General features: G+C 37.7%; 1 protein-coding gene across 14 annotated transcripts in view; it reads right to left on the bottom strand.

Moving 5' to 3' along the window:
* Ubr3 (ubiquitin protein ligase E3 component n-recognin 3) overlaps nt 1–26254 on the bottom strand; it is a 157694-nt gene that overhangs the window by 14665 nt on the left and 116775 nt on the right. For 6 of the 14 annotated variants that reach the window (NM_001134550.3, XM_087651696.1, XM_087651698.1 and 3 more), the window contains 4 exon segments: nt 422–546; nt 9422–9525; nt 16943–17048; nt 20233–20318. In NM_001134550.3, coding sequence (NP_001128022.2) covers nt 422–546; nt 9422–9525; nt 16943–17048; nt 20233–20318 — 421 coding nt within the window. 14 annotated transcript variants of the gene reach the window in all.

The raw sequence follows: 26254 nt of genomic DNA, 5'->3' as shown, positions 1-26254 counted from the left end.
AGTTCCCTTCTGGTTTTGAGTTCCGACCTTGGCTGCCTTCAGTTTACTGTGACTCAGGATATGCAAACCAAATACAATGAACCTTTCTTTTCTAAGTTGGTCATTTTATTTTATCACAGCAACAGTAACCCCAAGTAGGACATGCAATAAAACATTTTTAACTTTTTCTTTCTTTTTCCCCCCATAAGTGTTCCATTTCCAATTAAACCCATTGTTAACTCTTTTGTCTCTCTAACGACCGTTCTTGGGCTAGGCTGTAGCTCGCTGTAGAGCACCTATCTAGCACTCAGGTGGTTTGCACGCAAATCTGAGCACCTCAAAAGCAAAACAAAAAAGTTCACACAGAAAACATACTCTCAACTGACTTCCACTCCACCTTACAGGCCTCCCCTGACGACAGAGAACTCAGGGACGAGACTACCTTTTTAAGAGCTCCAAGGTGTTTCCAGGCTGACCGATCCTCTTCAGTGCCCTTCACTGAGAGCGCTGCCAGGGCCTGGGTGTAGAGCAGGGTGAAGAGAACTTTGACAATGCAGGTGAAGTGCTCTGCAACAAGAAAGACAGCACCGGCTCTTTGCAATGCACATCTTTTGAACCAAAAAATATCCCACATGCTTATACCTTTGCCTGTGTGTGTAATTTTCCAGCATTTGTGTGGTTAATGAGATTATACTGTATTTGTTCTATTGATCTTATTGCTAGTACGACCAAATATTTGACATAAACAACTTAAGGGAGGAGAGAGTTGCTTTTGCTCAGCACTTCAGTTATGGTGTAAGCCATGGTGACAAGAGGGCAGATGCTGGGACTGGCTCTCAGCTACTTTCCCCTTCTCCCCTTTTTCTCGTTGGCACCAAACTTGTGGGATAATTCTGGTGACATTCATGGCTGGTTTCTCCTCCAAGAAACATGCCCACAGATACAACCAAGTTGTACCTCCTTAATCTCCTAGAGACAGGTTCTCACTATTTCTGCAAGGCAGTTCTTATAGTTCAATCAAATAGGCACCCAAAACCACCCATCACACTTCCCAACAAATCAAATTTATGAAAGCACTCTATCATGATGCACACCCCTACGAGATGTGTCAGTGTCAGGCAGTGTCTTCTATAAGGGTGTTCTCATGTGAGCCCGGCAGAGCAGGGCTGTGATCCCAGCTACTTCGGAGCTGTGAGGCAAAGAACTGCAAGTTCAAGCCTGCTCTTCCTGTAGACTGAGCCAAGGCCAGTCTGAAAAATCAAAAATACTTCTAATTCTACAGCTGCTCTTCATAGTGTGAATTGCCTCATTCTTGCCCAATTAACAGACTAAGTATTTCCTAAATATGACCAATATACATGTCACATAATTTACACAAATCAATGCCTTGATAACTATCAGAACAGTAAAATGTTATTAAAATCTGTTTAAATCAAATTACTTCTTAAATATTTAGGCAGAGCTCACTTCATCCAAAAGGTTTAACTCTCAAATTCAAACAGCACCCCCGCCACCACACACACACACACACACACACACACACACACACACACACACACACACACACAGAGTCCATGACTTGGCACAGAGAAACCTTGACTTCCCAAAAAAAAAAAAAGAAGCCTCCCAAAAACCCTTTATTGTCACTAAGTAACTTATTTCAGAGATTTGAGCATAAAGTTGTTCTTTAAAACTTTGTAATATTCTAGAACTATAAACAGACTAAACTTCGGAAGCTGGATCATGTTCTAATCTCATTGACTAACATGTAGCCAATGCACGGAGTTAAGAAAAGAAACAGATGGGACCTGAGGAGGCGGCTCAGTCAGGAAGTGCTGGATACACAAACATGAGGACCTGGTTCTAGCCACTAAACCCACACACCTCTAATACTGTATCACTGGGGTGTAGAGGAGGAAGATGAGTTCAGTGACCAGCCAATGTTGCCAAAATGTCAAGCTCCAAGTTTAATGAGAGACCAGCACCCCATAAAAAATCTTAACTGGGAAGCCTTTCAGACATAGTGCCCAGAAACACTGCTTAAGTAATTTCTTCTCATAATAAACTGTGTGTTATTAAAAAGTAATCCAGCAAGAGAAGTAACAGCTACTATAGCCAGTGTTTTAGCCATTTCTTGTAGAAAGTCTTAATTCAACCAAGCAGTAGTACCACAAGCCTTTAATACCAGCACTTGGGAGGCAGAGGAAAGTGAATCTCTTGAGTTCTAGGCCAGTCTGGTCTACAGAGTAAGTTCTGGTTGCTTCTTGGTCATGATGTTTTGTGCAGGAATAGAAACCCTGACTAAGACACAAGGCTACACAAAAAAACCCTGTCTAAAAAGCTAGAGGGGCAGGGTTCTTATTTTTAATCATTTTTAATATCCTTAAACTGACAGTTTTTAAAGCCATTGTAGTTCCAAGTTTTGGCATTCACTTATGTATTCACTTATATTATTATGTAATCTATTGATGGAATTGATATATTCCATCTACTGATGGAATAACTCTATATGTGACACCAACATCTTTCAGGGACTTTAAACAAGGAACCACTGTTCAGAAATGAATACAAGTAAAGCCATACAAATGCAATTCTAAAAATTTTTTAAATGAAAAAGGGGATTGTCATGTCCAGTTGAGTAAATGTGCCTAAAACAGAGAAATCACCATGAAAACTGAAGTTGAACAGAAGCTCCATCCCTACTTAAAATGCTTGTGGAGCGAGAAGACCCCAGCTACCATGCCAACTTCAGCTATCACAGTGTACCACACCTTAGGAACAGGGCCCTGGCTCTGTCTCTGCTACTAGCTTGACAGTTGCACAGTGCTCACATGGCAGGCATATGCTGGGGCTCAATGCCAGCACAAGACACTATTAAGTAGAAGCAGTCTGTTCCTACTGTTTACCAGGATAAAGAAGGTGGTATGGTAGAAATAGCAACATGGGGAGGGAATGGGGACTTCTGGACAGGAAACCGAGAAGGGTAATAACATTTAAAATGTAAGTAAAGAAATATATCTAATAAAAAAGTTTAAAAAGGGGGAGGGGGACAAAAATATTCATAGGAGGGGATATGGAGGCAAAGTTTGGAGCAGAGACTGAAGGAACACCCATTCAGAGCCTGCCCCACACGTGGCTCATATATATATACAGCCACCAAAACTAGATAAGATTGATGAAGCCAAGAAGTGCAGGCTGACAGGAACCGGATATAGATCTCTCCTGAGAGGTACAATCAGAGCATGTCAAATATAGAGGTGAATGCCAGCAGCAAACCACTGAACTAAGAACGTGGTCCCTGTTGGAGGAATCAGAGAAAGGATTGAAAGAGCTAAAGTGGCTTGCAATCCCACAAGAACAACAATTGCGGGGTTGGGGATTTAGCTCAGTGGTAGAGCGCTTGCCTAGGAAGCGCAAGGCCCTGGGTTCAGTCCCCAGCTCCGAAAAAAAAAAAAAAAAAAAAAAAAAAAAAAAAAAAAAAAGAACAACAATTGCAACCAACCAGAGCTTCCAGGGACTAAACCACTACCCAAAGACTATACATGGACAGACCCATGGCTCCAGCTGCATATGTAGCAGAGGATGGTCTTGTTGGGTACCAATGGAAGGAAAGCCCTTGGTCTTGCAGAGGTAGGATCCCTAGTGTAGGGGAATGTCGGGGGGGGGGGGGGGGGGGGGGCGGGGCGGGGCGGGGGTGTTGGGAGGGGAACACCCTTATAGAAGAAGGGGAGGGGATGGGATGGGGGCTTATGTCTGGGAAAACGGGAACGGGAATAACATTTGAAATATAAATAAAAAAATCCAATAAAAGTTAAAAAAATAAAATAAAGAAATAGCAACATGGGACTTACAAGGTGAATTTTTCCTTAAAGTTACACATTGTTTACATTCCTAAATTCCTATTCTTGAAAGGGCTAAAACAAGAACAAGCTGCCATACCTGACCCATTACATTATTTCAGAGTAAATAATATTAACAATTTAAATAAATAATATGTTAAAATGTCCCTACATTTGCTGTTTTTTTTTCATAAGGATGAAATCTTAAGATTATCTTAGAATAATTCAAAAGGCATTGTCATTAATTGGGAACTGTGTCTGACTCTAGACTGATATCAAGAGAAGCTCACTGAGCATTGCTTTACTGGTTAATGCAGGAAAACACAGAAATATTGAAAATTTGAGTACTGACTGAGCTCAATATTGAACGAAACTGAATATTTGACATGTGACTATTGCATTCTGCACTTTGTATAGGTTTTCCAGGGAAATCTACAAGGCTCTGGAAACAGCTACATCCACTGATTTTCTGGCTTGCCTGAAGCTTTAGGGCTTTACTGCACGTAACGAGGGAATGGAACGTCAAGCATTACAAAAGCTCTTCTCACACAAACTGTGTTAGAGCTAAGATTTATAAAATGCTCTAAGTTTCCCTTTAGGCTGAGGTAAATATGTGAACCAAAGACACTATGGAAAGAGCACTTCTGAAACAGGAGAAGGTGTGAAGATGCATCAGATACTTTATTCTTTTCCTAAAAGCACCATGAAGTTTCTTGTAAAAAAAGAAAAGCACTTTGCACTACATGGAAATGCCAAATTTTCTCACTCTTCCCTTCTCTCGCTTAAAGTTACTAGTTACATGTTGCCTGAGCCCTTACTCAAAGAAATAAAGCCTACAAAAATTCATTTCTGATATGCTTTCTTGGAGCGGAAGCTACATCGTATTTTCTCTTTGGTGAGTGAAGAACCCAAGTAGTTTAAGAAGATTTTATTTGGCTTAATCACGATAGAACTAAGAGAAGATTTCAGTGCACCTCATACTTAATAAGGTAGTTAACACTGGCTCCTTGAATATATTTCAGGCAACTAGATATTCCAATAAACTACCAACATTCCCAAAAACACATTACATAAATGTGATCACAACAGGGGTGCTAAAGATTAAAGTGTGAGCAATAATAGTGTTTTTGAATTTCAAATAAGAAACTATGCAGAAAATAAAGGTCATCAGATTTTTGACACAATCATTGCATTCTGCAAATATTGACTAACTGCATGGTGGTTTGAATGAAAGTGGCCCCTGCAGGCATTAGAAGTGTGGCCTTGTTGGAGGAGGTGTATCACTGGAGGTGGTTTTTGAGGTTTTAAAAGTCCATGCCAGGCCCAGTGTCTCTATGTCTGTCTGTTATCCATCCCTCCTTCCCTCCCTCCTTTTTCCCTCCCTCTGTCTCTGCCTCCACCTTGTGAACAAGATGAAAGTTAACAGCTTCTGCTCCAGTGCCATGCTTGTCTGCTTGCTACCATGCTTCCTGCCATGATCATGTACTGACCCTCTGAAACTGTAAGCAAGGCCCCAGTTAAGTGCTCTTAAGTCACGGTGTCTCTTCACAGTAATCAAACACTAACTAGTCCATACTGTAATGTCCCAAGTGGCAGGGATATACGAGAGTTGGTCTAGTCCTGGAGGAGCTGATAGCCTACAGGGGAAACACTCAAGAAAACCTAGTGACAGTATGAGTGTCAATAGTGAAGTGTGGGCAGGTTAATATGGGAAAAGGAAAGGGATGTCTAAAAGAAAGGTTGAAACATTGGGAGTTAGTGAGTGAAGAATGGAGAAAAAGCAAATACTTTTTTTTTTTTTTTGGTTCTTTTTTTCGGAGCTGGGGACCGAACCCAGGGCCTTGCGCTTCCTAGGTAAGCGCTCTAACCACTGAGCTAAATCCCCAGCCCTGAAAAAGCAAACACTTAAATATACTCATTGTGTTCCCTTTTAGCCGCAAGCATAATAACTGCCATGGGTTTTGCCCAACAATTTAACCCCTTCCTGTCCATCACTGCCTTCACCCATTCTCTCTACACCTCTCTCTCATTCTTTATTCCATTATAATTTGTTATTACCATAACTAAACAACTTCTTACTGCTCTTCTTTATTATAGAATTATTTCTAGTCTATGGCCAGAGATCCTTAAGATATTATCTATACTATCAATATACTTTTAAACCTGGTAAGAACTATTCAGAAAACGTTCCTATACCAAATTTTCCCATACAGTGGGAAACAACAATTTCCCACTGTACAGTGGATTCAACAATTAAGTGTAGAAGCAGATTAAAAAGCCCCGGTCTAAAACCACCATCAAAGGTCTAATGCAATTAGAGATGAAGGCAGGCATATCTCTGGGAATTAAAGACTAACCTGGTCTACATAGTAAGTTCTAGGACAGCCAGGAATACATAGAAAAATCACATCTGGGGCAGGTAAGGGGAAAAGAAAGAAGAGGAGAAAGAGGAGGAAGGGAGGAAGAGCAGCAAGAGGAGGAGAGGAGGAAGAAGAACCAGCAGCAGCTATGTGGTCAGGCTGACCTGACATGTAGCATTATAAAGAATATAACACTACTATATCTTCCCAGTGCTGCTTGGTTTTGTTATTTTAAATACTTGACAGTTTTGTAGAAACAGCTTGGATATTAAGCATCCCTCAAAGTCTAATATAGAAAGTCTTGCCAGCCTGTGCCAGTAGTGGGAGGTGACAGAGAGGGTGTACACTTCAAAGGAATACTGGGACGCTGTCCCCTTTTCCTCTTCTCCCTGATTCATGGACACCATGAAGCAGCCTCATCTCCTACAGCCTTCCACCACAGTACTACCTTGCCACGGGGCCAAAAGCAGTGAGACAAAACAAACGATGGACTCTGGGAGCCACAAGAACTCTTCTTTTAAAGCTGATTGCCTATCACAGTACTTTGTCACAGGACGGAAAGCTACTCCAGATAAACACCACAGATTATTATGAAATTTTAAAGTACAAGTTTTGGAACTAATTTAACTACAGGCAAATTTAATGACTACTAGATAATCATCTACTGAGTCCCCAAGGGCAAAGTCCACATTTTACTCATCTTTGCACTTCTAGTATCCAGTAAAGCGTGTCTCAACACAGCACATAGTAGGTGTTTACTAAACATTTCTTGGGCCTGTGAAATGGCTCAGCAGGTAAAGGTGGCCACCAAGACGGATGATGAATTTCACCCCAGACCCCAACTACAGAAGGAAGAGAACTGAGTTCTATAGCTTTTCCTCTCACTTGCACCTGGTTCAGTGCATATGTGACCTCATGGGTACACAGCATCACAATGTAAATTTAAAAATGTTTTTTTAACCAAAGCAGACAACGACTTCACAACTTAGTACTAAACCAGCATTTGCTTACTAAATCTGTTCACAAAACTACTTTTAAATGACATTAAGGAATGATTTAAGGATCACTTACTAACAAAATTTTATACAGATTTTTTTTCCCTCAATCTAGTCTACTCCATTTATTTAACCTAGAAAATCCAAACTTGTTTTAGAACACAACTTTAGGATTTGTTTCTACTGAATAAGAATCTGTAGGATCAAAAAAACTCAGCAACTGAACTCTCTCCTGTTTCTGAGTAAGCCTAAGGCCAACAACAGTCCTTTCTGCAAAACGACCCAGCAGCTAATGAGGCAAGCATTCGGGCACCGTCCTATACTATATAGTTCCTTCTACACAGCAAGTGCCTTCTCTAATAGGTCCTCTGGTTTACATGAAAAAACTATCCCTATAAAGGAAATGTATATTGAAATGCTTAAAATATAAGACAAAGCAACTTTGTGTAGGTTAAAGTATAATATACTGTGCATTGTTTGAATACATTAGGAAGAAACCACCGTGAGCCCTAGCATGTTTTCCTAAACTAATAAAAACTAACCAAAAATTTTCCCCGTACACATATGAATATTAAGAAATTTAAAATTTATTTTGTAAAGAGACTGAATCAGGTTATTTGACAAGTTTAGGTTTTAAAGTTTATAAATGAATAAATTCATAGCTATAGACAATCTCACAAAAACAGTATTAAAAATATCTACTGAATGTTAAAAGGAGAATATGGGGTGTAACTACTGATATCATTCCTTTTGTGTTGATTAAATGTTTCTGGAACTTAGTAAAGGTAATTAAATGTCAATGGAACCATAATTGTAAAAGATGTCTAAGCAGCACACCGTTTGCTATGTGAATATTGTAATTAAAATATAAAATCAAGCCAAGTGTTGGTGGCATGTGTGTTTAATCCCAGCACTTGCAAGGCAGAGGCAGGTGGATCTCTGAGTGAGAGGTCAACCTGGTCCACAGAGTGAGTCCCAGGACAGCCAGGGCTGCACAGAGAAACATCTTACAAAAAACAAACATCAACAACAAAAATTAAATCAAAATTCAGAGTTGCTGTAAATGTGACTTACATATTAATGACATTTTACCATTTACCAAGTATAATTTACTTGAAATATTATAATTTGTCTATATTTAAAATAAATGGTCATTTCCTACCCCTAAGTTGATTTTATTAAATTATTGAAATATACGCAAAGACTGTTTTCCACCGGGAGCATTTTACACCAACATTACACTGTGACTTACAACAGGAAAGCAGGGCTAGGCATGGAGTGTACCATTAACCCCAGCACGCCAGAGGCAGAAGCAGGGGGATCTCTATGAGTTCCAGGTCAACCTAGTCTATACGGAAAGTTCCAGATTAGGCAGGACTATATAATCAGACCCTACCTCAAAACAAAATAAAGTAATAAACCAATTTTTCAAAACAAAATAAAGTAATAAACCAATTTTTCAAAACAAAAGAAAGCTTATTAGCTGACAAAATATTTTAAATGCTTTAAAGTAAAACCTATGAAAACTAGCAATACTCAAAATGTTGCTAATTTAATATTAAAGTTGTTCATCCAATATTATGATGCTAACACTAATTTAAAATGATAGAATATCGCATTTTTAATAGAACTGCAATTACCTACTGTGTACATGTAGATTCAGTGGGGATATTAAACCTAACACTTTGTTTTTTAAATATTCTTTTACATTAATACTTCGATTTAAAAAAAAACAATATTTAAGGTAATTTCCTCAAGCATTTTACATCTTATTGAAAAAAAATTGACAAGTTTTAAAAAACACCTTTATTTCTCTCTCACCTTCCTGACTGCAATAAAAATATACTACTAATAAAATACTATTTTTCATTAAAAATTTTTCTTTTCTTTCTTTTTCCTCTATTTCTTTTTAAGAAAGATTTTACTTGATTTAGAGCTTGAGGAAGAGTCCCTCCTAGCAAGGAAGCGGGCAGGGCACACACGGCACCCTGTCCCATTGGCCTGTAGGGAAGGACAGTGGAAGAGACCAAGAGTGAAGAGTGGTGCACAGCTTCCGTCCTGGGCCAGATCCAGTTAGGAGTCCAAATGTGTCCAGCTGGCTTCCCAACTCAGGATAGTCTTCACTGCTTAGTTGACACTTTTCTCCATCACTCTCATGGTCATTCTATCAGCCTGGATGTCCTATTTGTCCCTAGAATCTCGACAATATCCCAAAAGTAATCTGAGAGTGTGAGGTTTAAAGACCCACCTTTCTGTAAGGGCTGTGGCATCATTAAGATCTGGATGAGCAGGAGCGATGTCACATCATGATAAAGGACTGGAACTTCAGGCTGCTGGTCTTCACTCCCCACCCTAAAAGAAAAACCGCATGGTCACGCTCTAGTGTACAGCATATCTTTCTAATTCATTTCACATATAACATGTATATCTACAAACCAGAAACAGAAACAATAAAGAAATCTTAACAGAAGTACTTGATGACCATATTTTGTTTTACTATTATTATGATTGTTTTGGTAATGCATATATTTTCTTTGGCTAACTTGAAAACATTACATAAGAACTGTATTAAGCCTTACCAAAGTTAAACACCTGTACTGTATTAAGGTTACGCTGAGATTTTTGGATCACTGAAATTACAGAAACCAAGGAAGGTATTGAATAGACACAAGAAAACAGGTCAGATGAGGCAGCTCACAGATATAATCACAACTAGCTCAAGATAAATAAATGCTCACCTAATGAAAAGGCACAGGCACAGATCAGCAATCTGGTCAGGGTAATATTCTCTTTAAAAAAGACTTAGCTGTCTCCTGAGAGGCTCTGCCAGAACCTGACCAATACAGATGCGGATGTTTGCAGTCAACCATGCATCAGACTGAGTGCAGGGAGCCCAATAGAGGAGTTAGGGGAAGGACTGAAGGAGCTGAAGGAGTTTGCAACCCCATAGGAAGAGCAACAATATCAACCAACCAGACCACCACAGAGCTCCCAGGGACTAAACCACCAACCCAAGAGCACACATGGAGGGACCCATGGCTCCAGCTGCATTATGTAGCAGAGGATGGCCTTATCTGCATCAATGGGAGGGGAGGCCCTTGGTCCTGTGAAGGCTCAATGCCCCAGTGTAGGGGAGTGCTAGGTTAGTGAGCTGGGAGTGGGTAGGTGGGTGGGGGAGAGCACTCTCATTGAAGCAGGGGGAATGAGGGGTGGGATAGGGAGTTTTGTAGAGGGAAAACTAGGAAGGGAAACATTTGAAATGTAAATGAAGAAAATAATCAATAAAAAAAAATAGAAGACTTTATTGCTGACACAATTTCTAACAAAAGCCTTAACATTTACATTTTTAACACAGGATAATCAAAGTCGAACTTCTCACACACCACAAAAGGTATCAACCCTAGAGATGTGCAGCAATATGAAAGCACAGACCTCAAAGCAGGACTTACACTAAGTGTGTATGTGAGGGGGTGGTTTCCTACCTAACTGCCTGCCTGACTGTAAGTGAACTCTGAGCCTCATACACTCTATATATCTAACAAGCACTCTATCACTGAGTATAGTCTTAATATTGGAAAGTGAACTATTTTTATTATGTTTAATTTTTCATAAAACAGTAAAAGTAAATCTCAAGCTTCCAAACCTGGCTAAATTCTGAAACTGTACTTCTGACCAGGCTTGAGCAATACTGTTTGAGCCTGTGATTAGGCTCTATTACCAGCAAGGCAATCAGGAAATGCTGGTTACCTGTTTAGTACCAGGCACTGGACAAACAGCCAGATAAGTTGATTCCTGCGTCTATGAATCTTCAGACAATAGATGAAACATAGCACTTTGAATTTCACCTTTCCCTATAAATATTTCTCATCTACTGTACTTATATTCCTCTCTAAGGCTACAGCTCCTATTATCCTATGTACCAGGCCCCTTATTTTATAAAACTGGGTAGGGAAGGAGGAAGAGCACCACTTAAGTGTCAAAATCCCTCACAGGAATCATTCTCCCTATGATCAATAGTGATCTCTTAATTATAAAGTTTAGTGGACATTCTAAATCTTCATCTCATTGATCCTTGACCTTAGATATACTTGAGTACAACTACCTGAAATTATTTTTATCTCTATCTGCCTGCAGATGGGAAAACTGACTGCCCTTCTACAGGTCCTAAGTTCAGTTCCCAGCAACCACATAATAAGTAAATCTTAACATATGGAGATAGCTCAGCAGTTAAGAACTCTTACTGCCCTTACAGAGGACCCAGGTTTGTTCTCATATTTTTATAACAGACGGTGATTGATACAGACACTATCAATCAAGACACAGAGAAGAAAAGACTGTGGCATGCCCACCTCTAAATTGGACAACTCTATCACATTTGCTCTCCCTAAGGCTCAGGGATCATCACAGAAGAATGAGCAGAGAGAGTGTGAGTGACAGGTAGTGGGCATCACAGTGGCAGTATATGTGACAGCCCCACTGCACATATAAGTTCAGTGGCTGTAACTCCATGTCCAAGGCATGCAGCAGTTCAAGCAACCATCATCCCAGCACAGAGAGGGAACACATCAAGTCCCATCCCTAGATGAAGAGCTATTGATAATTGAGGGCTACGAGGCGGGGACAATCAATTATCTTTGGAGAGGTGGCCCTGAGAAGCTACAACACATCCAGTAGGTGTACAACAGGTACACCTTGCACATACAGGTACCACTCAGTAGTCTCAGTGAGGACAAAAGGAAATTGGAAGGAAAAAACGGTAGTGAGTCTAAGGGAGGAATTGGAAGTATGTGTGTGTATTGAGGGTGGAGGGTGCTACTGATTAAAAAGGATTACATAACTTGTATAAAATTGTCAAACAAAAAAGATTGTTTCTATCTCAGCACTTTTAGGTAGTAATTTAAAACTAAACTCTAGAAGTAGACTGGTGGGGGAGATAGCGAAATTCAACCATTGTAAAGAATACTAGTGATGTGTACTTATAACTCCAGCCCTAGAGAGGCTCGGAAGACCAGCAAGCCCCAGGCCAGGGAAAGACCTTATTTCAAACAAGACAAAACCCACGTGGAAGGAATCCAATGAATAATACCTGGATTTATTCTCTGGTCTCCACATGCACATTGATCTGCACATGCTTCCCCAAAATAAACAAGCACACGTGTGTGCGCACACGCCCCCCCACCAACCCACACACAAACAATACTATTACTTCTATGAATGAAAACAGAAAATAAAATAGTGTTAACAAAAATAATTTTCCCATTTAAAAAATTTTGGGGGCTGGAGAAATGGCTCAGGGGTTAAGAGCACTGACTGCTCTTCCAGAGGTTCTGAGTTCAAATCCCAGCAACCTCATGGTGACTCACAACCATCTGTAATGAGATCTGATGCCCTCTTCTGGTGTGTCTGAAGACAGCTTCAGTGTACTTATATATAATAAATAAATCTTTTAAAAAATTTTGATTATCAACAAAAAGGAAATAATTTCCATTTGTATACAATAAAACTATATTTAAAAATCTATCAAATTAGACACAGAAATTTGTTAGAAAGACATCAGAAAATAAATATCTTTCCATTTTAAAACTATAAAAATGTAAAATATAGATGATGTACTATAAAGCAAACTTTAATGTTACAATTTTATGACCCAGTGGACCATAAAAATGAGAGTAAACACAGGGATGGGGCATGTCAATCAGGCTTTCCTGAAGATACCCAAATGGACAGGGTCAGCGTAGGTAAAGCTCAGTCCCAGGTCTGCTCCTCAGTGGCCACGCCCCTAAAACACATAGGAGTAACCTTTCTAAGCCGCCAAGTTCTTTTATGTAAAAGATGGGTTGATCGTGATGATTAAACACAGTGTCTGGTGTGTAAGTAAGTACTGTGAAATTGTCTGCGTTACTACTATCCTAAGGCACATTACATGAGGCTTGAAAAGGACCACAGCCTAAGCACTAGGTAGTGTGGAAAGTAAACCCCTGCTTACATCTTCACCCTTCTAGAGGACCAGCATTAGACCTAGAAAAGTTTTGTTTGCTTATCATCCTTTAGATTCAGGAAGGAAGGCATTCTCAGACTTTATTTGTATTTACTGGATATTTGTCCTTGAGTTTCCAACTCTACCTAAAAAGAAAAGTACTACTAATTGGCAAGAAAGCTGATTTTCTTTATTATGCAAAACATTCATAGCTTGCTAAGCTTGGCTAAAAACATAAAGTATATACATATACAAAGGTTTGCTTTGTCTTGAACACACACACACTCATTCACATAGATATCTTGCCTCAAGCATCTTCCTACATGATACTCTGCAAATACAAAGAATAAAATACCTTCCAAAGGGAGAAGCCCAGCAATTATTCCCACAGCAAATGATCAGAGTTATAGGTCATGCGACAAATCGATCATGTCTCCTGATATTACACACTAAGAATACCTTAGTGTGGTGATTCTTCAAAAAAGTTTATAATCTGAGTCTGATCACTGGGACATACTGAACAAAAAACAAAAGATAATCTATGAAATAACGGGCCTAACCCTTTTATAAAAAACAGGTCAATGTCATGAAATACAAAGAAACATTCAGAATCAATTACAAATTACAAAAAACTAAAGAGACACAAAAGATACAAGCATGATCTTTAAAATCTACAATTCTTTTGCTATATACTTTATCAAAGTAATAGCCAAATCTGAATAGAACGTGTGTGAGTAACAGTCAGTACCGTCTTTCATGTGACTACTCAGTCACCATAGGACAGTATCAGACAGATGCTCCTCCAAAAGCTTGTCTATCATAAACTCAGTATCTAGACATACTGTGTTTTTCATTCCTCAAACACACACACAAATACATGCACACGCCCACACTAATTTTCTCATTCTCTCCAACCTTTGTTATACAGACAGTATAGTATACTCTCCATTTTTTCTCCTGGCTGTTCTCTTTGAACATTATAGATCTTTCCATAGCAGTAACCAAAAGCATCTTTCCCTTTTCTTTCTTTCTTTCTTTTTTTTTTTTTACATTTTTTTTTATTAACTTGAGTATTTCTTATATACATTTTGAGTGTTATTCCCTTTCCCGGTATCCGGGCAAACATCCCCCTCCCCCCTCCCCTTCCTTGTGGGTGTTCCCCTCCCAACCCTCCCCCCATTGCCGCCCTCCCCCCACCAGTCTAGTTCACTGGGGGTTCAGTCTTAGCAGGACCCAGGGCTTCCCCTTCCTCTGGTGCTCTTACTAGGATATTCATTGCTACCTATGAGGTCAGAGTCCAGGGTCAGTCCATGTATAGTCTTTAGGTAGTGGCTTAGTCCCTGTTCTTTCTTTTTTAATTATAGTAAGTTCATTTAAATTGGCAACTATACAAAGGTAAATGATATTTTACAGCTATATAGAAAAGTAAACTAAAATTCTATGGATTATACACTATAATAATTCCAAACGGATCAAAACCCTTAATGTAAAAATTAAAACCATGCAAGCACTAGGAAAAAACATGAGTAAACTGCTTCATAAGAATAGAGTGGGAGAAGCTTGTTGACCCAAAATGAATAATTAATAAATTGCTAATTTTAAAACTTTAACAAAAATAAACAAATCAGGTAAAAAGACATTTGAGAACTGGTGGAATATATTTTCAACTGACAGCACAAAGGACCAACATTGATACTATACAAGTATGGCTGGAAATGAGAAAACTGACCACCTAAGTTTTACAACTACTTAACAGATCAGAGGCTTCACAATAAGTAGTCCATGTGGATGGAAGTGGAAGACAGAAGTATCTAAATTTACTTGATTGTTTTTACTTTTGAAAATGTCCCATATACCAAAACATATCAGAAGAAAGGTCAGTCTTTAAGTAGTGAGGAAAAATAAAGAGACTATACAGCAGGCTGATGATCAGTAAAACAAAACTTCTCAAGTTACTGTAAAAACTTTTTTCTGTTTGCTTTTTTACTATATACTCCTAATGACACATATTCTAACAACAAGGGGGAATGTCTGATGGAGTGGTTAATGCTGACCATCTACTTGATAGGATCTAGGATCACTGAGGAAACAAACCTCTGGATGTGCCTGTGAGGGAGTTTCTAGTTTGGGTTCCATGAGGTAGGAAGACCCACCTTCAATGTTCATGGTATGGTCCCAGACACAATAAAAAGGAGAGAGGAGACACCAACAGTATCAGATTCTGTCTGCATATGCACTACAGCAAGCTACCTCCCACTCCTGCCACTCCCCATAGGACAAGTGATGCCTTTAAACTATAAGTAAGATAAACTTTCTTCTTCAAGTTGCTTTTGTCAAGCAACTTAGCTTAAAGTTACTTGTTTATACCAATGAAGTAACTAATTTATGTTTAGCAGTAATAGTGACATTTAAAATCAACAGTTATGCAAATGAGTAATTACATTAAAATAAAGAATAAAGATTTTTAGAACAAAAAAGATAAACATGACAAAACGTTACAACTTAAAAGCTTTGCAATACTACAATATGCCTGAATTAGAAATACCAGTGAGAACTCAAGATCTTTTTAAACCTTAAAAAAGGAAAATAGAAAAGAGAGGGTTGGAGAGATGACTCAATAGTTGGCCTTGCTTCCAGAGGACCAAGGTTTGGTTCCCAGCATGTATATCAGGTGGCTTACTACCCTCCCATAACACCAGCTACAGGGAACCCCACACTCTCTTCTGACCTCCATGAGTATACACAGACATGGCTTATATTCACTCAAACCCATATACATATAGAAAGTAAATCTTACAAAGAAAGGGGGGATGGATAGGTGGGTGGGTAGGTGGATCGATGGACAGGCAGACAGGCAGGCAGGCAGGCAGGCAGGCAGGCAGCAATGGCCTATAAACAATGATAACCCAGTAGCTGTATCAGGCCCCTTAAGACCAAGATCATGGTTTCTAAGCATTATTAAAGAATTACATAGGGAAAGGGCAATTCCAGGTATAAAGTGACCAGTGTTCAATATGAACACTACCAGGAAACAAAGATATTATGAAATACTATATATAACATGTCAAACATGCAACAGCCAACCTAGAAGGATTCTCTCTCAACTAAAAAAGGAACAATGTGAATTGAAAAGAATGACTAAAATAAAATGAAACACATTACATATATAAAAAATATCATCATAAAATAAACAAGTAAGTGCAACTTACTGGTCATCAATGGGCGTTACCAGAGCACTAACTTATTACTTTCAAAGATTATAAACTGGGAAAGACTCAAGCATTCATCCTGCCGAACTATATATAATTTCAGAACCAACAAACAGTCTGTATAAGAAAGTTCTTTATAGAAACAATCCAGCTAATACCTATCAGATGAGCAGATTCTTCTCTATTACTATTTTATGACACCTAATGAAACAGAGGACTCAGCGAGGACCACCAGGGGATCATACCATCAGCTGAAGAGTACTAAGGATCTTTCAAGAAAGAGTGAAAGGCTAAAGGAACCACGGATCAAACTGACATGAAGTAGCGACAATCTCTATGTACTTCTTCTCGAGTGCTTCACTTACATATAACCAATAGGAGTCCTCAAAAGACTGTCCCACTTGGCAAAAACTTTTGTATAATTGTTACGGAGAGTATAATTGTGAATTGTTTTAAATTTTATTGTACACTTAATGTTTCATAAGGAAATATATTCACACAGAAATTTAATACCATTTTTAAATTTAACAACTATTTTTCTAAAAACGATTTTAAGTGTTTTTAATCTTTCAATGATACTTACTGTGAATTCATCTCTTCCACTAAGTGGGTGAGTTTTTTCCATGGATTACACTCAGAGTCAATGGTATAAAGCCGCATGTGCAAGGCTAATACATGGAACAGCTGATCTAAATGAAGGGGAAACACTAATGAGAAAGTTGACACACTTCTTCCAGAACAAAATGTTCTCAAGTTTTAGTTACTTTTTTGAGTAGCTTTATTAAGGAAATTTTATCCTTTTAATTTGTTCAGTCATTATAATTAATCAACTTTACCCTTTGTCTTGCTTAGGTTTTTCTTGCTGCAACAAAATTACTTTGGTGAAGAAAAGGTTTATCTTAAAACTCTCAGGTAACACTCTATCAGTGAAAAAGTCAAGGCATGAACCTGGAAGCAGGAAGTGACGCAGAAGCCATGGAAGAACACTACTTACTGGCCTGCTCTCCATGGCTTGTTCAACCTGCTTTCACAAACCATCCAGAACCATCTCTCCACTGCCCCAATGAGCTGGGCCCTCCAACATCAAGCACTAACCAAGAAAATGCCTACAGAGTTGCCTACAGGCCAACCTTATGAAGAAATGTTCTTTATTAAGAGCCCCTCTTTCCAGACATGTCTAGGTTTGTGTCCTGTTGACAAAACACAACCAGCAAACCAAGATTGGCCATCATAAGCTACAACCGCTTCATTCCCTTCTACAGTGCACTAACCATAACTCCCATGATGCCTCATAGAATCTAAACATGTCCTTCTCCTCAACCCTCTCTCAGAAGTGGTCGCTTTCCTCATCTGCTCTACATCTGCTTTCCCTCCACTTCATGCTGCAGCTATGCCTGTTTGTACTTCTTGGTCCTGTAGTCTTTTCCTAACTCCAATTTGCTACCTTCAACTCCAGACCTGGCTGAGTATTATGGACAAGATATCCTAGCAGTGCAGATAAAAGTGAAGTTCTTCTGTGGAGAATCTCTCCTTCCAGGTCTTCATTCTTAACAATTAAACTATTTTAAGTTGTCTATACATTTTAAATTGCTGTTGTAAACAGCATACACAGACAGAAGTTATTTATATAGATCATGAATTAGATCTACATTAGGTTAGAACTTCACAAATCCAAGTGTGAGAACTAGAAGTCCCCCGAGCGTGTGACTAAAGTTTAGACTAGTTCTGTGTTCCATTTTGTTGTTGATGATGATGTTTGGGTGCTGAGCCTGGAACATGCCAGAGAAGTGCTACCACTGAGCTAGACTCCTAGAGTCCAGAATTTAATCCTGGTGAAATCCTAGAATCCACTTGAGATGCAAACTGTGGCTTCTCAGCTACAGTAATCAGCAGAGAGTCTCAGAGCCAGGTACACAAGAGAGTTTATTTCCTGCCAAGAGAGAACTGTCCTCCCCACGATGCCCAGATAACCCTTCCAATGGCTTCAACAATTTCTACTTCTGGCAAAGAAAAACCTCAAAGTCTTCCTTAATGTCACCAGAATCTATGGAGTTTCATATCTACTTTTCAATCATTTTAATGAAGTAAACAGAATAAACATTAATAAAAACTTTCTCTTAATAAAAAGTTATACCTTAATTTTTACATTAGTTTGGTCCTACATCTATTGAAGTCATATGGATATGAAGTTCTTTTGTCTAATTTGCAACAGAGGCTTTCTCATTACCTTTCAAAGCCTTGTTGAAATGCCATGTCCATGAAAGCTTCACTGGTTCCATATAGAAATGATCCCCACCCTTAAAATTCCTACAACAACAGTCACAGGCAACCGCTCATCTTATAATCAAGGCCAAGAGCCAGGCATGTGCTGTACACAGTGCCCTGTGTCTGGCAGACCTGGTGGACAGGGAGACCTCAGGGTCTGACTTAGGAACAGGAGCAGCACTGGACAGGAAGTTGCTACAGATGCCCACAGGTGATACTCCTCAGGACCAAGGGAAGTCAGTGGTTAAAAAGAGAGAAAAACCAGAAGCCAAAGAACTTGAGGAAAAAGCCACTGGAATTTTATTCCCTCATGTCAAGATTATGTATAAATTCACTAATTCTAAGCCTCTGAATTAATGTAAGTCTCAGAAGAAAAGTGTACAAAACTCCCCAAATCCTTTACTGAAAACCTTCTAAACAACACTTTCTAGAATAGTACCAAAACTATTAAAACTTATTTAACTGTCCTATGTACTAACTCAAAGTATAAACCACACTTTCTTCATCTTAACAGTTGCCCATTTAAAACATTATTATACCACAGAGCATCTAAATGCGTACATTAGAGGTCACTAAACACTCAGCAAAAAAAAAAAAACAGTTTCTTGAATTTTATTCTAGAAATAAAGTGGTAGCCCAAAATAAATAATAATAGTATCCAAAATAAATAATATCCAAATCTATTATAAACATTAAAAAATGTATAAATAACTATCAAATTTTCATGATTGTATTTTTATGGTACAAAATTTTAGGTATTTTGCTTTTAAATCAACCCTAATACATACCTTTGCAAATTTTTATATATATACATATATATGTATAAATATATATTTTTATTTATATCTGGTTTAAATTTATATATATATTTTAAAGGCTTATATTTGCTATTAGATATTATTTTGCTTTAGAAAATATATTCATTTTCAAATATACTATGTATTCTAAACAAGTTTAATTCCTATGCCAGCACCTGAGATAACATTTCAACTCTACCAATTCGGGGTTAATAATAAACTATATTGTGACATTAAGTAATATCATTCCTGGTATTCACATCAATTCTCTAAACAAGTATGAAAAGTCATGTTCATAAAAAAAACTAGTCTGAACTGTAAATTAAGCCTCTCTTAAGATATCTTTATTAATAGTGTTAAAGAATTATATCTCTAATGTAAAGCATATAAAGGAAACAGGTGGTCTTTTAATATATTTAATACATATATAGCAAAATATAGTAAATCTCTTCATTAATAGCAACAATATAGTAGGAATCTATAAAAAATAATTATCTTTATAAAACTATATTTTAAGCAAATCAAAGTAAAATTTCTTTCAAAAACTTTTTTATTCCTAAGAATAATACATTTATGTAATCTGATCAATTAGACATTTATATTGCTGACCAACCACAAGATAAAAAAGGCTGAATAGCCATATTGTTTTTCTAAGGATAGCAGCATTTTGAACATTTATTACTTTGAAAATTGAACTATATGGACAGAATTTGAAAGAAAACAAAACACTGAATGACCACTTTGCCTATACAGACTTTCCAAACTGACACAGATAGAAATCCTGTAAAATGTAGCAGTGTTCAGCACTTACTCAAACAAGACCTCTTCCCAGCCGTGCTTGCACCGCCTGAGCACAGGCTGCCTCCTCTGTGAATCAGCTCCAGCTCTAAATTGGTTCTGTAAGCAAAGCATTGACGTCTCTCAGTCACGGGCTAGGGAGACTGCACTGATAAACAATCAAGGTGGAGAATACCCTTCAACCTTATTATTTGCAAAAGCACAGTTTATGCAGTCTTAATTTTTTTCTTATACTTAGCAATTAAAAAGTAACAATTTATCCATCTTTCCTAGATGTTTAAATTTAAACCTGTAAAAGAATTACACATACAACTATGTAATTGTTGCAGTCTCAGTCACTTGCAAACTAAAAACTGGGCCTTAACAACAAAAAAAATTCCTGCAACATACTTTATAAGCCTATATATAAATTTAATGAAAAATATGTACTTCAACTGTCAGCCAGCAGGTAGATAATTACTGTCATTAAAAAAATACAAGGCATACTGATTTTTCTAACAAGGAAATGGTTTTCATTCATTGGCGATTAGATGGTATCTGGAAATTAGTATCATGAAACAAAACCACCAACACTGAAGTGACTATGATCAACACATAATTAATCATGGTCTCTTTTATGGATTGCTACAATTTCAGTTCTATTAAAATATGCTGTGTGACTATTGATAGTGGTAAAGATCAGCACTGCTCACAAACATCTGAAATTACAAGGCATTTAGCATTTATTAGCTTACCAAAGAGCAACTACGAGTAAACTGATGTTTCAAAAAGCAAACCTATACAAAACCGAAATACTCAGAGTAACAATAGAACAATTTTACCAAAATAAAAAATAAAATTTGAGTTATACTTCAACTGTGCTGTATTTCAACCATATCACCTTAAATATTTATTTTCAACAGACAAAACTGAATTAACTAGTTTATAACCAAAGTATGCTAAGGAAAGCCCCACCTTAAAGATAGGTGAGGCTACGAGCCTACTCTGCTGCAAATTCAAAAAGGACTATATCCTATTTAAAACAAAACATTTAAACTGGGTTTGACTATATTTCAAAATGATATTTCACATATAATACACAAACTTTAGGAGATTAATATCCCTGCGTCTGTACATCTGCCACCCATTTCTAACGGGATGTTTCATCTTCTTCTCAGGGTGGGGAAGATGCACTTTAACATGGGTAATGGTCCTGCTCAGAGCTCCATCTGGCTGCTGCTGATAAGGGCATCTGTGTGACAAGGGAATTTTCCACCCTTCAGGCGATTTGCAATGCTCACTGAACTTCTAAAAACCTACCAGCAAGGAAGCAGGGACAAGGATTTCATATTAGTGGACAGAAAGCGAGCGCGGAGACCAGCATGTGTTCCTTCATCAAGGGAATATAAATGAGATCAATATATTTTGTTTTCACAAATCTTCTGTTGCCTAATCTGTAGAAAAAAATTAATGGCTATATTCTCTTATAAAAACTATGATTTCCTAGATAGCACTTTTTAAAGTACCAACCAAATACACAAACAAATCTTACAAATCAATGTCAGAACTAGAATGTCAACTTTCATCTCACTATATTTATAAAAATGTCACTAAATTATAACAACAGTTCTGTTTATTGGACCACCAAATATACTTTAAAGAATGACAAATAAGTTATTATGAATTTTACTCTAAAGAAAATAAATCTATTAAGTCTGACATTATTTTAAAATATGACTGGAAGATCTATGCAACATTTCTATTTCATTTTGTAAAACTAAACAAAAAGTTAATGCATAATATTTAGAATTTTAAAAAAAAATCAATGTCAGAGGCCCTAACCATCAACATTGCATTGCTTCATTTCCACCCAAACTTTAAGACTCACTAGACTAAGCCATCCAAGTGGGCATTTCCCCTATTACATTCCACTGTTGAAAAATCACAGCAATCTGCTTTTCTTTCCTGAATGTATAATACAAAAATAAGCATAATTTGGGAGTGAACTTTTTATGTTTTTTATTCTTGAAGAAAAGTAAATTCTATTTTCTATACTTTCTACCACAAACATACCCTCTGAATTTGGCAGCAGAGAAAAACCTCTACATTTCAAAGAATGACAAGACTGTAGAAAGCTATCACTGGAGACTTAGATACACCAAGCATTAAGAAGTCCTTTAAAGAAACATCAGCCCCTTTATCCATGCCCAAAGTCTGTGCTCCTCTTACGTTCCCCTTCTTCCTGTTATTTTTAGGGCAATAATTTGAAACAAAAATGTGCAGGCATACATACACACACACAACCACATACATATACACACACAACCACAAAACACAAATGTGCAGCATACATATACACACACAACCACAAAACACAAATGTGCAGGCATACATATACACACACAACCACAAACCAATGTGCAGGCATACACACACAACCACAAACCACAAATGTGCAGCATACATATACACAAACAACCACAAACCACAAATGTACAGGCATACATATACACACACAACCACAAAACAAATGTGCAGGCATACATATACACTCACAACCACAAAACACAAATGTGCAGCATACATATATACACACACAACCACAAAACACAAATGTGCAGGCATACATACACACATACAACCACAAAAAAAACCAAATGTGCAGGCATACATATACATACACAACCACAAAAAAAAAAACAAAACAAATATGTGTGTGCATGCACACGCACACACACTCACACTCACACTCTCACACACACACACACACACACACACACACACACACACACACACACACACACACACAGAATGAGAATCAAACCAAACTGTAACAATAGAAAGTACAAAGATTTTAGAGAACAGATCTGAGGCCTTGAACCAGCCACTTCATTGTCTGAGAAAGTTATTCTGTTGGGTTGCCAGCCTAGAATGAGGACATAACTCTTCTAAGAAGCCTTTCTGAGAGAGAAAACAGATATTTCATACACTTTGTTTTAATTTGTTTATATTCCCTTTTGAAGTTCTATAGCATTTTACCAATATAACATTTGTAGAACCTATTTTATTCTGTTTACATACAATGTTGCTTAAGCAACCATGACTTAGTATCTAAATCCCTAATGATACTTACCAATATGATTTATTTAAAAAAAAAAAAAAAAAAAAAACAACCAACCAAACAAAAAAGAGCCATGGTCAGACTGGGAAGATGGCTCAGTGGGTATGATGCTTGCCTTGCAAGCAGAACTCTTACACCTACGCAAGGCCAGAAAGATTTACCAGACCCTCTGAAAGCCCAGCATTCAGGAACTGGATAGAGAATCCCAAAGCAAGGGGCTAGTGAGGTACCTAAACAGAAAGCTCCAGGTTAGGTGACTGAAGAAGAGACTCCACATCAACTGCAGACGACACACACACACACACACACACACACACACACACACACACACACACACGGGGTGGGGGGAGGCGCACATGCACACACGCACACATACACACACACAAAGACATACTGCACACACACTTTTATTTATTGATTTGTAGTTGATCTCCTTTTGTTTTATTCCAACAATCCTTAAATGCAACAACAAAAGAGAAAGAAGTGGGGCAGGCAGACTGTTTTCAAGGGGAACATTACCTCAAAAAGTGTTTTAAATCAAAAGCAAAAGACTAAAAGAGTTCAGTTTGACACTGGGTATGGAGGCTTAGGCCTGCAGTCCCTACAACTCAGGAAGCTGAGAGGGAAGGATTGCTTAGCTCAGAACTGTGCACTCAGCATGTGCAGAGAAGCCAGTGCTTCTTATAAAAGCCATCATTACTTGGCATTTTAGGAAGTACTCCTCTAGTTTTCAACATAACTACTTTTAAAGATCTAGACTTACAATACAGTATATAAAGATATATATTCACTCTACTGAATACCAATCCATTCATGATTGCATCTCAAAAGGCTCCTGTCTGTGTCTTCTCTCTACCATTTCCATGTCCTCACAGTTACACACACAGAGCTATAGACCAACATCTCTAACGTGTTTGTGACTTAGATACAAAAGTCCTTGGTGGGAAAATCAAGTACTGAAAGTCTTGTTTCCTTAGTTTCAGTAATGCAGTAGTGAACGAATACTAGAGGAAGCCTTCTTACCTAGTATAATCTTTTCATAATCCATTTTCATGACTAATATTTGCAATAGAACAAAAATTTCATAAATAGGTTGAAATGCATAAAGTTGGTATGGTTAATTTGAGAAATAATTTTTAAAAATACAGTTTCCTTCTGTTGCTTTCAATTTTTTTTCAAAAGGGTGCTCATGTAAATCAAATTAAAAAACAAAGACGTGTACGCTTTCCATAAAAATACTAAGTTCTCCAGTCAGCAAACGGAATATTCTCTTCCCAAATATCAAAATTTTATGCTCCCTGAAGAACAAACAAAATTACTTACAAAGGAGAAATACAACTCAAAAACCAGAACTGTGTCCTACTAAAATGCCAAATATAAATGTATCTTCAAGTTCTGGGAATCACAAAGAATTAAAAATTAAGTAATTTCAAAGTAAGTTTGAATTACAACTTATTTCGTACTTACTTGAATAACATTGAATTGCAACTTCTTTCATAAATAGTTAATAGTTTCAGAAATATTTTTTCTGAAAGGTAGGTATTAACATATTTCATAGGATTTAAATAATGAAACAAGTTGCATGTTAGAGTGAGATAAAGGCCTAGTATTGAATCTTGGCATTATGTTCTACTCGATATGATGACAACTTTTTTCTTCATTCAGATTTAAATTTTGAGTCACTTTGGCCTTCATTTGTTTTCTTCAAAAGAGCTAAGTGAGACTTAGGGGGGACTGCAAGCTCACTGTGAGACTGTACGTGTTTGATTATTCTAATCAAATAATCACTGTCTCACTGTTTTAGTTTATTATTAGGGTTCAGAGAAGGGTGGGATGTTAGTATGACTTTTCTGTTTCTCTCCCTGTACCTTTAGCATCTGACCCTGTCCTTGCTTCTCTATAAGAGAGAGAAACATATTGTTACTATAACCTTTTTATAAGCTATTTCTATTTTAAGGCAAAAACAAGGACCTAAATTTCAGTTGAATTATACTTTAATGAAATTATTTAATTTGTCATATTACAAGAAAATTCCATGTATTGACCACTCCCTTTCAATCACGATCTCAGGATCTCCCAATAATGCCAACTCTAGTGGAACTGAAGGCATAATACACAAGAGAGATGAGAGACAGACAGAGAGAGTGTGTGTATGTGTATGTGTGTGTGTGTGTGTGTGTGTGTGTGTGTGTGTGTGTGTGTAAGTACAGCAGTTGATCTGCATTCAACTGAATTTCTATGTTACAATTCTATATTATATAGAAGCTATGCATGATCCTAGATCCTTAGTAACATTAACTTATATTAAATTTAGTTTTATAAGCATATTTACTTATAAGCACGCAATAACAGTAACTCCCCAGAAACAAAATAATAATTATATTCCTCACCACCCAACAAAACCAAAAAAGCATTCTAGCTACACGACAGCCTAGGAACACATGGACTGGGAGTCATTTTCTGGTGCACAGATACTCCACATCAACCTGGGTCTAGCACTCATGATTTCAGCCTGAGGAGTACGGTTCCTTCTCTCGAGCTCTAACTTGCTGGCTGAACTCCTTCTCAGTCTGGACCCACTTCCCTGGTTTAAAGGTTACACAGATTCTTTCACTTACTGTTCTGTGGCACTGCTATGGGAGTGGGGCAAAGAGATTAAAAACAGAACACAGCCTATGAAAGGTAAACACAAGACAAGAAGATGACTACCTGAAAAAACAAAACCACTGAATTCTGACTCAAATGAAGTCCAGCCAGTAAAGTTGTTGAATGGCTTCAGGTCCCATCATCTCTCTAAATCTTACCAACCACACTATTATTTGAACAAAATAAGAAGTGTGCTGCAAAGACAGACACGGCTCTGCAGTGCCGGCTTCAGCAGGGCGTTTGCTCATGTCTAGCTGTATATACCTCCTTCTTCCCTGTTTCCCTCTTT

Source organism: Rattus norvegicus, chromosome 3, assembly GCF_021556685.1.
Source record: "Rattus norvegicus strain SHRSP/BbbUtx chromosome 3, alternate assembly SHRSP_T2T, whole genome shotgun sequence".
Taxonomy (NCBI): Eukaryota; Metazoa; Chordata; class Mammalia; order Rodentia; family Muridae; genus Rattus; species Rattus norvegicus.
This window is presented reverse-complemented; position numbering and strand designations above follow the sequence as displayed.